The following is a 13,906-nucleotide window of genomic DNA, read 5'->3' as shown; positions in this document are numbered from 1 at the left end:
GCAGCTCCATCTGTAAAATAACTTAGGAATGTCCATCAGATATTATTACCAAGATACTTCAGAGAGGAACTAAAGCACAGGACAGGGTCAGAGGTGTCTATCTAGGAAGTCCCCGTAGTGTCCTGCTGCTGCTGCTAAGTCGCGTCAGTCGTGTCCGACTCTCTGCGACTCCATAGATGGCAGCCCACCAGGCTCCTCGGTCCATGGGATTTTCCAGGCAAGAACACTGGAGTGGGTTGCCATTGCCTTCTCCGTAGTGTCCTGCAGGGTTACAAAACTGAGATGGAGAAGGCTGTGACGGAGAAACTGAGGACAGAAAGTGGTGAAAGGAAATTTTAAGGGCAAAAGATGGTGAGAGGAAAACTGAGGGGAGAAGGCAGTGATGGGAAAATGGAAATGAAGGGGCTTGAGAAGAAATTATGAGGAGAGAAGGCTGTGAGGCAAAACTGTGACGGGAGAAAGCAGGGAGGGGGAAACTGAAGGGGGAAGGTGTTGAGGATGAAACTGAGAGCAGAGGGTAGTGTCAGGAAAATGAGAGGAGAAGGCGGTGAAGGGGAAACCGAGGAGACAAAGGCGATGAGGGAAATAGGGTGAAGACGAGAAAGTGTGACGAGAAAGAAATCAAAGCTGGAAACTGAGAGGAGAGGTTAACGTCAGGGATAGTAAAGGGTGACGCAAGCCCCGCACAGGACGGCGCAAGGTCGGCAAGGTAAGGAGGAGCCTGACGCAGAGGAGCCCGGCGAGGGGCCAGGTAAAAGCTGTAGTTGGGAACCCCAGAAAGAGCTCTACCCGGAGCTGCCGCAACCTGAGACTGTGGTTCCCCGCCGGTTTGTCCGAGCTCTGCTCCGTGTGATTAGGAGGATGCCTTCGGGATCTTGCTCCTTAGACCCACCACCGAAAAGAGCCTTGGCTTTGTAAAGGAATTCTCTGAAGGATCAGCCTCAGGAAGAGAGATTGCGCTCGCCTCTTCCAAAGAGCTAAGTTCCTTTCCCACCATTTTCCATCTCTCATATACACTGGTATCTCACAGTTTGGCTGAAACCTGAACAAATGCAATGCGTTTTGACTTGTACTTTCCCCGAGAACAGCAGGTATATGATCCGTTTTGCGGCTTTTCCTTTCTCCCGTCCTTCTTAAAATCTTTTTGTTTTGAATTAATTTAAGATTTACAAGTAGTGGCAAAAATCGTGTGTTCAAAACAAAGAAGCAAACAAACCACCCCCCGCTCCCCAATTGCCGCTTCGACCCTACCACCCCTCACCCCTCGGCAAAGTAGTCTTCACACATCTTTCCCCAGTGATAGCATCTTACATAATCATAGATTTTTCAAAATCAGGAAACCGACATTGGAATAGTATTATTAAGTAAAACTACAGAACTTGTTCAGATTTCACCAGTTTTTATATACTCTTTTTGAATCTATAGTATATGAAATTTTTTCACATATGCAAGTTTATGAAATTATCACTGCTATCAGAATACAAAATAGTTTTATCATCACAAAGACTTTGCCTCAGTCTATGTTCTTTTTTAGTTAGACCTTCCCCCAACTTTAACCCTAGACAACCACTGACTTGTTCTCAATTTGTCACTTCAAGAGTGTTATAAATAGAATCATACATGTATAACTATTTGAGATTCAAACAGCATAACACCATGGAGGGCCAACCAGATTAGTGTTTGGGTAGTAATTTGTTCCTTTTTTGATGGTTTATGGCATTTCCTTGTATGAATATGCCACATTTTGCCATATACCATATACATTTGCTCATTGAAGGACCTTTGGATTGTTTCCTGCTTTAGCCTGTTAGAAATGAAGCTGCTATGAGTATTCCTGTACAGTTTTTTTTGTGTGGACATTTAGCCTAGACATTTCTCTAGGCTAAATATCCAGAAGTATGACGGTGACTAGATTATATAGTCAGTGTAAGTTTTGCTTTATAAGAAACTGACAAGCTGTTTTCCAGAGTTGCTGTGTTATTTTACAGTCCCATAGCAACGTATAAAAGATGCAGTTGCTCTAATTGTTGTAACAGTTGGAATTAAAAGTACTTTAAAAATTTTAGCCAGTTTGTAGATCTCTAGTGCTACTTCATTATGTTTAAATTTGCATGTCTTAATGTCTGATGATGCTGAATATCTTTTCCTCTGTTTCCTCTTTGATGAAATGTCTATTCAAATCTTTTATTCAGTTTTTTTATGGGATTGTTTGTTTCCTTACTGTTGAATTTAGAGAGTTCTTGATACTTTCTGGAGATAAGTCATTTGTTCAGTCTGTGTTTTGCAAATATTTACTCCGAGTCTGTTTCTTGTATTTTTTCATCTTCTCATCAGGAAGTTTTTTTTTAACTTTTTATTTTGTATTGGAGTATAGCTTATTAACAATATTGTGATAGTTTCAGATGCATAGCAAAGCTACTCAGTCATACCCATACATGTATCTGTTCTCTCCCAAACTCCTCTCCCATCCAGGCTGCCACATAACATTAAGCAGAGTTCTCTCCTCAAGAAGTTTTGAAAATCAAAGTTTTGAATTTTGAAAGAGTCCAGTTTATCTAATTTTTCTTTTATGGATTGTTAACATGGCTTTTATGGCTCTTTTATGGATTGTTAGCATGGCTTTTATGTTGTATCTAAGTTGCAATATTTTTCCTCTTATATTTCCTTTTAACACTTTTAGTTTACATTTTAGATTTAGATTTATGATCAATTTTGATTTAATTAAAAAATAAAGTGTGAGATTTAAGTTGCAGCTAATTTTTTTTGTTTGGTAGAAGTCCAATTGTTTCAGTCATACCATTTATTGAAAATGCCATTTTGAAAGGATCCAAAATCGCCACTGAATTGCTCTTGATTCTTCTTCTGTGATCTCAATTCTGTTGGTAACCCTATCCAGTGATTTTTCATTTTGGTTATTTTATTTTTTAGTTATAAAATTTTTATTTGCTTTTTCAATTACCAATCCCATGGATGACAAGTTTATATCTACAGTTCAGACATCTTTGAGATTCTTACCCCTTTATCAATTGCCTATTTGATATTTCCTCCTGAAAGGCACATCAAGCTCAATGTATACAAAATGGAAATATCTCCTAAATCTATCCATTTCTATCTCCACTAACACCACAAGGTTACCTTCATCTTTCATAGGATTGTAGTCACATCCGATTTGGTCTTCTCATACCACTTTGGCCCTTCTTCAAACTCTCATTCACTTGCAGTTAGAGTTATTTTTGGTTCAAAATGCAAATCTAATTATGTCTCACTAAAAACCTTTTTGTTGGTTTTCAATTGGTCAAAGATTAAAGACAAAATTTAACATGTCCTAAAAGGCTCTAAATAGTGTACCTTCTGGCCTGCTTCTCCAGCTTTGTTTTGAATTATCTTCACTATTGGTTTTTGTGCTCTGGACACACAGGGCTTCTGTCAGTCCCTGTTACTGTGTGTGTGCTCATCAAGATGCCTTTGCAGTCCTATCCTACTCTTCTCTTTCCTCTGTTTCTAATGCTTCCTATTCCTCTTTTAGTTCTCAGTTTAAGCAGTACTTTGTTCTTTTTTAATAAGTCTCTTAAAATTAAAAAAAATTGAAGTATAATTGATTTACAATGTTGTGTTAGTTTCATGTACAGCAAAGTGATTCAGTTCTACATATATGTATATATATATATATATTCTTTTTCATATTCCCTTATAGTTTATTACAAGATACTGAATATAGTTCCATGTGCTATACAGTAGAACCTTGTTTATTTTATGTATAGTAGCTTGTATTTGCTAATCCCAAACCCCAAATTTATCCCTCCCTGCCCCTTTCCGCTTTGATAACCACAAGTTTGTTTTCTCTGTCCCTGAGTCTATTTCTGTTTTGTATACAAGTTCATTTGTATCATATTTTAGATTCCACAAATGATATTTGTCTTTCTCTGTCAAGCAGTGCTTTATTAAGATTATGCCTTCCTTGACCTAGTTGACTTGGTAGAAATCTTCTATTACAGGTAATTTTAAGAATGATACTTATTAGAATTGCAATTTTACATGTTTTATTATTGGATTAATGTCTTTCTACTTGGAGTAAGTTTCCATGAGGGCATGAATTACAGCTTGGCATGTAATAGGCATTTGATATGTTTGCTCAATGAGTCAATCAAAATGGAGTACTAAAGTATATAGTTGGAAATATAAGCTTGGATCTCACAGAATTAAAAAATGAACTCTACATTGGCCTTATAATGGTTATTGTAGAAAGTCTCTCAAATGCAGTATAATTATTATAGGGATAGTGCAAAGCCATTATTGATTACGTTTCAATGGTTCACAAACAATTTAGTATCTTTCTTTCTCTGGATTCCCCTTCTTCGATCATGGTGCCATCATCTTTTCAGTTATCCAGTGTCAAAAAACCTGGGGTCCTCTTTGAGTTTATCCATGTCATATACATTCCGTTAGTTGTCAAAGTAAGTTCATTTCTTTTTCAAGATGATTCTCACATCTATTTCTTTCATTTTATCTCATCACTTCCAAATTAATTTAGGGTCTTATCTTTTTATGGCTATGTCACTACAATATGTGCTTCCCTGGTGGCTCAGTGGTAAAGAATCTTGCTACTCAGGTGGCACTAGTGGTAAAGAATCTGCCTGCCAATGCAGGAGACATGAGATGTGGGTTTGATCTCTGGGTTGGGAAGATCCCCTGGAAGAGGGCATGGCAACACACTCCCGTATTCTTGCCTGCAGAATCCCATGGACAGAGGAGCATGGGAGCTATAGTCCATGGGGCTGCAAAGAGTCAGTTATGACTAAAGCAACAGCATGCATGCATGCACCAATGCAGGAGATGTGGGTTTGATCCCTGGGTCGGCAATATTCCCTGGAGAAAGAATGGCAACCCATTCTTGCCTGGGAAATCCTATAGACAGAGGAGCCTGGCAGGCTACAGTCCATGACACCATGAAGAGTTGGGCACAACTTAGTGACTAAACAGCAACAGCAACAACAGTCACTGCAGTAGTCTTCTACTGATCTCTCAGCTTCCTTTCTCTTGTCCAAACTACCAAATTACTCTTTCTGAAAGTCATCCCAGTTTATGTTGGTATTTCTGTTGCCTATCAAATAAATAAAAGCTCAAATCCCTCCAGAACCCTGGTTTTAAATTTCAACCTTATTTTCTTCTAATACCCTCAGTGTTTGCCAAATTTCAATCATTCAGATCTCACCATTTGTCATATTTTTTGCCATATCTAAGAAGATGTGTACTATTTTCTATTCAATATTTTTCCTTAAATTAATTTACCTTTTGACTGAGTCTCATCCTAATCTACAATTTCTTCAAACTCAAGGGCTTGATGTGTTTGATATACTTTTTCCCTAATTCTTATGATAAATATTAAATGTTATTATTACAATGTTTACTTGGGTACAACCTGAAGTCGTCTTATATGTTAGTGGTGGTCTGGGGACTACACTTTGGGGAGCTTTGCTATATAGAAATTCTCTACTCTACTCCCTGCCTATAGAATATATTTTTCATGTCTAATCTTATTTTTTTTTGTTGTTATTGTTCCCTCACTTCCTTTCCCAGTCAATTCAATTTAGTAAATGTTGTGGCAGGCACTGAGGATGAAGATAATGGTAAGATACTGATTTTCCTTTTTCTTTCAAGGAGTTTATACTTTGTTAGAGGAATTAACTAATCCACGGGCCTCAAACAATATACAAATCCTACTTGTCTTTTTTGTGATGACCAGCTCAAATTTTACTGCCTATTAGAGTCCTTCATATATTACCTCTGTTCAAAGAGATTTTTCTCTCCTGAATTTTTCCTATTGTATTTGACTTTTTGAATCATGTTTTGATATTTGTCTTTTAATATTGTTTTAGTATTCTGATATCTATCTTCTGATGAAGATATTCTTGTATTCCTCTATGGATATTGCATTTAGTAGAGACTAAACAGTTTTAAGCAATACCTAAATAAGGAAGTAATACCTAAGTACCTAAATAAGAAAATACCATACTTAGTTGAGAAAAAGAGCTTGACATTTCTTTATCAGGGTTTTATTTCAGAAAAACTGTGTTTTGTTGACAATTATACATAATGGATTTACATTTTGAAAAATTTACATTTGGAAGCTGAAGTTTGAAAGAGATCTAAAAAGATGAAATTTATGAAGGATCTTTTGCCAGGTTGCAAGCAAAGAAGCAGAAATTTTGTGGCTAAAGAAATGTGAGGAATCTATCATTTTAATTGATACTATAAAAGACTGGAAGCTAGTTTTGAAGTTGATAGTGTTGGAGTGAAATTACTCAATTCTGTTTGTTAGTTTATAAAATCTGGTGCTGTTTTTCTTCAATGTGACTTTTTATTGTCCTTTTTCTGTCTGGAACTTTTTCTTTGTTTTATATCCTTGTCCTCTTTGCTCATTTTTATTTTATCTCTTTTTTTCATAGACTCTCCTTTGATATTCTTGCTCTTTTTGTCCTCATCTCTCTTTATGTTCTTGTCTTTTATCTTGTCCTCATCTCCCTTCATGCCCTTGTCCTCTGTCTTTTCCTCATCTCCCTGCATGCCCTTGTTCTCTGTCTTTTCCTTGTCTCCCTTCATGCCCTTGTCCTCTGTCTTTTCCTCATCTCCCTTCATGTCCTTGTCCTCTGTCTTTTCCTCATCCCCCTGCATGCCCTTGTCCTCTGTCTTTTCCTCGTCTCCCTTCATGCCCTTGTCCTCTGTCTTTTCCTCATCTCCCTTCATGTCCTTGTCCTCTGTCTTTTCCTCATCCCCCTTCATGCCCTTGTCCTCTGTCTTTTCCTCATCCCCCTTCATGCCCTTGTCCTCTGTCTTTTCCTCATCCCCCTTCATGCCCTTGTCCTCTGTCTTTTCCTCATCTCCCTTCATGTCCTTGTCCTCTGTCTTTTCCTCGTCTCCCTTCATGCCCTTGTCCTCTGTCTTTTCCTCATCCCCCTTCATGCCCTTGTCCTCTGTCTTTTCCTCATCCCCCTTCATGCCCTTGTCCTCTGTCTTTTCCTCATCCTCCTTCATGTCCTTGTCCTCTATCTTCTCCTCATCTCCCTTTGTATCCTTGACTTCTGTCTTGTCTTCATCTCCCTTCATGTCCTTGTTCTCTGTCTTTTCCTTGTCTCCCTTGTCCTCTGTCTTCTCCTCATCTTCCTTTATATCCTTGACTTTTATCTTATCTTCATCTCCCTTCATGTCCTTGTTCTTTGTCTTATCCTCATCTTCCTTCTTGTCTTTGTTCTTGTTGCTATCTTCATCTTCTTTCTTGTCCTGGTCCTCCCTGTCTTCATCTCCCTTCTTGTCTTTATTATCTGTGTCCTCATCTCCCTTCTTTTTCACATTCACCCTTTGTTCCCCAGTTTCACCTTCATCTTTTATACTATCTCCTTTCTTTGATTGGCCTTTTTCTGTTTTATTTTCCTTGTCCATAACCTCCCCAATACCTTTTCTTTTGTCATCTTTTACTCTCTTCCCTTCTTTACTCAGAGTTTTCTCAGGAAGCTTTTCAACTTTCACTCCAGGCTTCTGTATTTGTCCCTTTCTGTAGTTTTCCTCAGGGCCACTTAAATCTCTTTTATGCTGGTATTTAGGACCACTTTGGCTATTTTGTTGTGGGATTACTTGAATTCTTAAATAAATATCCTGTTTTGGGGTAGTTTTTCTTATTTCTCCAGTGCCACTTTTTGCCTCTGTTTTTGAACATTTTCTCAAATTACCTGAAAATATAACAGAGGATATAATAAAAGTACATAATTAACATCTTAAGTAATTTTGATCTTTTCATATCAAACATTTTTGCTTTGGGTTAAACTTGAGTCATTAAATTTGCCTTCCCAATAATATAAAATTTGTGAAGCTGTACACACCCAAAGGGTTAGATAAGAGGTCCTTGAAATACAGTATCTTTTCAAGTATTGAATTGAGAAAAAGGAAAAATACAACACAAGAAATTGGTAATTGCTCAGTAGAATATAGCTAAAGTGTATGATTAAAATTAAAAGAGATGTAAACTTAAAAGGATAACTTTTTCTGAGAAAATTATTATATAATATTTATGATTCCTTAAGAAAGCTCCATTTCCCTTTGAGTGATAACAATTGCTAAACTAGCATTTTGAAAGACTGTGAAGCTGGAACTTTCCTTAGCTCTCTCACAGATTTTCAAGGATTCTGCATTAAAAATGATTTAGAAATGATAGCATTACTTAAGGTAGGAAAACAACTGGTTCTTATAGTGTATAAGCATATGACAAATACAGTGAGATTACTACAGTGATCTTTTAATTTAAAAATATTTAACAGTTATATGTCAATAATTTTGATTGATAAGATCATTTAAATGTTTACATAAATTCTATTTATAAAATCTCATAATTTTACAACAACCTCATATTAAATATTATTTTAAAATTTTAATTATTATAAATGCTATGATAAACCACCTAATAAATATATCTTTGAAAAGCTGTCCTTTTTTTCTTGGAAAACATTTCTGGAAATATAAATTCTTAGTCAAAGGGTGTGTACATTTTGTATTTTGAAGCATTGCCAAATGTACTCTTAAAAAGTTAAACCTAATGTCAGTAGGGCATAGAAACAGAAATTTGGCCAAACTCTAAAAACATTGTACTCTGTAAACCTTTTCAATCTTTTGCAAACTGATAGATTAAAACAAAAGAGCTCCTCTTTATCTGTATTTTTAAAATTAACTCATGGTTTTGGATCTTTAGCATTCTTTCTTGTATACCCAGCTCATTTATTTTTAGATTTCTCCATCTTTTTTATTTGTTTGATATGTTTTAGAAAACATTTTTTAGAACTTATCAAGAGACTATAAATGTTTGGCTTAAATAAACCAAAGAACTAATTTATTTACTTATTTTTTTATACTAATGCATATATATGGAATTTAGAAAGATGGTAACAATAACCCTGTATACGAGACAGCAAAAGAGACACTGATGTATAGAACAGTCTTTTGGACTCTGTGGGAGAGGGAGAGGGTGGGATGATTTGGGAGAATAGCATTGAAACATGTATAATATCATATATGAAATGAGTCGTCAGTCCAGGTTCGATGCACAATACTGGATGCTTGGGGCTGGTGCACTGGGACGACCCAGAGGGATGGTATGGGGAGGGAGGAGGGAGGAGGGTTCAGGATGGGGAACACATGTATACCTGTGGCGAATTCATTTTGATATATGGCAAAACCAATACAATATTGTAAAGTTAAAAAAAAATTAGTCAAATAAAAATTAAGTATAAAAAAAAAATAAACCAAAGAACTAATTTAGATTAAACTTCTGGATCAGTTACTGAGTCATTATTTAGACCATAAATTATTTTCCTGAGAAACGACAAACACTTTGAGTTATATTGAAATGTATCATAAGTTCATTATTACTACTTTAAGAACGGCTTTGGTTTTTGGGATTTTATGAACCCTCAATTTGGTAGGCTTCAGGGTCAGTTGGGTAGGGAGAGCTTTTTCTAATTTTTTTTCAATTCTTTGCTCTATCAAGAATTGAAAGCCTTCTTTTAACTGGTATTTGCAAATTTAAGTCCTTCCTTTCCTTTCTTTGCTCAGCTATGTCTATCTCTTTTATTCTCTGCTACCTCCTCATTTTTGTTTGAATCACTGAATACTGTTTTTCAAGATGAATGCCAATTTTTGTGATAAATAATTTTATCAATATATTTTCCCTTCATATTTATTTTCCTTTAAGTTATAAAGAGTTATTATTATTATTATTATTTTTTTTGTTAAGTGGCACTAATTCCACAGCAAGAGAAAGGAAGAATTATGTGTTCTCCTCTTCTGCTTAAGTGGTAATACTAAGCTATTATGTTGTTCAAGACCAAGGTGTTTCTATATAAAGAAAATGGAAAGGGAAATTATTGATATAAGTACTTACTACAAACTTTTCTAAAGTTAAAAGTTGCTTTTTAATCTTTTATTCTTGAATATGGTATACAAATGTTGATAATCTTCTTTTCTTAAGAACATCAGTGGTCTAGATCCCAGGGCCATCAAATCCTCTATGATATTTGCTGGGGTTGGTAAAGAATCTGCTTGCAATGCAGAAGACCCCAGTTTGATTCCTGGGTTGGAAAGATTACCTGGAGAAGGGATAGGCTACCCACTCCAGTATTCTTGGGCTTTCCTTGTGGCTCAGCTGGTAAAGAATCTGTCTGCATTGCAGGAGACCTGGGTTTGATCCCCTTTTTGGGAAGATCCCCTGGAGAAGGAAAAGGCTACCCAGTCCAGTATTCTGGCCTAGAGAATTCCACGGACAGTCCATGCATGAGTGACTTTCACTTTCAACTTTAGTTTCAGTAGAGATAGACCTTAAGAGGGCTGGGAAGGAGACTACTGCTTCTCCTCAAGTGCTTTCTTCCCTTCATTATCTTGTTGGGAATTAAAACCCAAAAAGCATTGTAACTGTTGTCTTACTTTAGACCACAGTTTCCTAAATTTATCAGTTAATTTCTTTCAATTTAATTTTAACTTTCTTTTTAAAAACATTTAATTAAAACCAGGAGATACTTTATTTCCTGTTCTTTCATTTTATGATTTAAATATTTTACCTCCCCGAAATTCCTCCATAAACTGTGGGACTTCTGGGTGAAATGGAAGAAAGGAGCCTGAGATAGGGGAGTCTGAAATGAGATAGACAGTCTGAATTGAAAGTAGACATTTTGTGAAAAGTTCCCTGGATCCTGCAGGAGATTAATATATATTAGAATTGACAAATGCCAAGACACTTACTTGAGGGTGCTGAAGCTGCTCCTAAAAAACAAAACCAAAAATTATTTAGACAAAATCCAAAATATGTTTCAAAAATATAATATATTGTTTACTTTCATATTCTTCCAGAAAGAATGCTTTAAAATGGGACATTTGCAGAGCACTAAACCAACCCTGTTTGTTTTTAAAGCAATCTGGTAACTTTATGGATCTGGAGGAAGGATAGGAAAGATTGCACCTATGCTGCATTTCTCTGTGTATTTTCACTGTTTTTCAACATTCAAATTTTCTCTCCCCTTTTAATTCTTTCAGTTTTCCTCATGTAATCTCCTTCTGCTCTCTTCCTTATCCTAGGGAATCTGTCTGTCCTTCCCATTTAAAATTTTTTTTTGAACTTGCGTCACAGAGTCAGTATATTGGTGACAAATAGGCTTAACACTTTTTCTATGGGCAATGTTATCACAAATCATATGGAATATCTTTTTTTCCATTAGTAAAGAATATCTACTTTAAAAATCATCAGTAATCTATCGTATTTCAGAGCAATTAGAAGTGCTTTGTAAGGGCTAGAAATGATAGCCCTTAAATATTATGAAAGACAGAAAAATACCCTGGGAAGAAAACAACAAAGGAGCCAATGAGTATCACTGATTCTTCCCAAAGAAAAATACTACCATTGGAGGTCCCTTTGTCTGCACGTGTTGAATATAATTTATATTGATAATCTTCTGTTCCCCCTTCCTTCCTTCATTCCCTCAATGGTTCATTCAACAAATAGTTATTAACCATTCATCATGTTCAGGCACTGTGTCTGGCACAAGGGATCCCATTTTGATTGAGAACAACAGGTTCTCTGTCTTCTAGGAGCTTCTAGATGGAGCATCAGGCATAAGCTTTAGGATGTATGCAGAGATGTTTCACTTCTATTTAGGATAAAATTAAAATTCACAATGCAATAGTACCATTGAGTCCATAAATACATATTTTTATACCTTTAATTTACTGTTCAGTTGAATAAACAAACATCAATAGGAAAACTAGAAGTATTTCAAAGGCATAAAAATGACAGAATTCTGGTCTTAGTTTAGAAATGGCTATGCACAGGCAGCTAAGTTTCCATTCTAAAATCAAATCCAGGATTATTTCATAAAGCAAAGCTCAGTTTGCTTTAGCACTCCTCAATAGGGAGTTGAAATTCAGGCCCTCCTAAATGTAAGCATTCATTTAAATTTTCTTCCTTCCATTTGTTTTCTCAGTGATTTATCTTTTCCTTTACTCTTTTCATAAAACACATTTAAATGGGAAATGTGCTTTATTTATTATTTTCAGGCTACTATAGATAACCATGTACGTGCTTCATGCTGAGTCGCTCAGTCATGTCTGACTCTTTGTGACCCCATGGACTGTATGGTGAGCCCCACCAGGCTCCTCTGCCCATGGAATTTTCCAGGCAAGAATAGTGGAGTGGGTTGTCATTTCCTACTCCATGGCATCTTCCTGACCCAGGGATAGAACCCTTGTCTCCTGTGTTTCCTGCATTGGCATGTGGATTCTTTACGACTGTGCCACCTGGTAGGAGAGAGAAAATTTTAAATTCTGTATTCTGTTTTTTTTTTTTTTCTTTTTTCACACAGAAAACTAGAATTTGTAACCTGAAAATAATTTTCTTTTTGGTGCTTCCATTGCTTACAAAGAAAAAAATTTATTTATTTTTTATTGTTTTTCCATTTGGAGAATGGTTTCTTAGGATAGTATTCCAAAGGGAGATTTTGCATACCTCTGCTGAACTCTTTAAGATCTTTGGCATACGCTTGCTAGGATATCCCACTTTAATTGTTTTCCCACAAACACTGAAACCTGTTTCTCTGTCAAAACCCACCCTCTTTCTAATGAGAGAGGCTTTGAATGTGAAGTGATCATCTAATCATACAAGTGGCTGGCCTCTGAGCCCTGTTATTGCATTGCTTTCAGACTTATTTTTTTCTAAAGTGCAATTCTGATTATGCATTCTTTGAAAACTTCTAATATACAAACTTCTAATATCTGAAACTTCATAAAGTCCTTCATAACTGAGCCTGACATACTTCTCCAGTCTCCTTTCCTCCTGATGTCAACACTTCCTGATTCTTCTCTGGATCCAGCATGGAATTCTGGATTCTTCTCTGGACCCAACATGGAATCAGAGGGAGATAAAGTTGAGAGAAAAGTTGAGGATGTTGGGTTTATTAAATTTCAGTGAATGTTTCTCTCCCTGAGATAGACTTAGAGCAAGACATTGCCTGACTTCTATAAAATATATATCTTATCTCAGTCACATCCCAGATGCTTTTCTCCAACTGGCCTTCACTTCATCTTTTATTAAACTGCTTTATTATTTACAGAAACCAGGGCTTCTCAGAGTTATTAACAAAGTTCTCTATATTTATGATCTGATACTTTGAAATCTGATTTCAGAGTAAACTTGTGTGGTGACTACTGCTTCACTGCTGAAGTAAATCACCCAAGGTTCCTCAACTCTTAATTATATATATATATATTTTTTTACAAGTGTTTGATTTTAATTTAACTAGTTCCATCTAAGGATAAAGAAGAAAAGGTAAATTTTAAAAGAGAATATCTGATTTATACCTAGTGCAAAAACTCAATGGCTTGAACTGATGGTCATCAAAGGATATACTGCTTTCTTTTAACATAACACTAATTTGGAAATATACTCCAAGATTGAATTTTGAAAGAATTGTTGCTGTTGTTTAGTGGCTAAGTTGTGTCCAACTCTTTTGCAACCCCATTGACTGTAACATGCCAGGCTCCTCTGTCCATGGGATTTCCCAAGCAAGAATAGTGGAGTGGGTTGCCATTTCCTTCTCCAACTCTTAATTATATTTGAACCTTGGCCACTTTGCTCCAAAACCCTTGCCTCTAAACTCTGTTGTGTTGTTACCACCCTTCTCCCCAACTCCACATTGACTCCTTTGACACTGTAATCCTAGACTTCCAAATCTCTTTATTGAACTTTATTTTCTTGACGTATTTCCTATACGTATAGGAAATATACATATAGGATTTTTTATTTCTGTATTCCTCCCCTTTTCTCCACTTTGTTGTTGTTCCACTGTTTGACATTCTTTCAAACCAGAAAGGATCGTTA

The 13,906-nt window shown here is 36.1% G+C and overlaps 1 protein-coding gene across 1 annotated transcript; it reads right to left on the bottom strand.

The window, feature by feature from the left end:
* Positions 1–5,975: 5,975 nt before the first annotated feature.
* On the bottom strand, positions 5,976–13,000 carry LOC133236457 (myb-like protein X). The gene is made up of 3 exons (XM_061398486.1): positions 12,843–13,000; positions 10,780–10,800; positions 5,976–7,724 (listed from the first exon to the last, which is right to left on the bottom strand). The coding sequence occupies exons 1-3, from the start codon at positions 12,931–12,933 to the stop codon at positions 6,346–6,348; spliced, it is 1,491 nt and encodes a 496-aa protein (XP_061254470.1). The 5' UTR covers positions 12,934–13,000; the 3' UTR covers positions 5,976–6,345.
* Positions 13,001–13,906: the final 906 nt, after the last annotated feature.

The sequence above is a fragment of the Bos javanicus genome, chromosome 23 (assembly GCF_032452875.1).
Source record: "Bos javanicus breed banteng chromosome 23, ARS-OSU_banteng_1.0, whole genome shotgun sequence".
Taxonomy (NCBI): Eukaryota; Metazoa; Chordata; class Mammalia; order Artiodactyla; family Bovidae; genus Bos; species Bos javanicus.
This window is presented reverse-complemented; position numbering and strand designations above follow the sequence as displayed.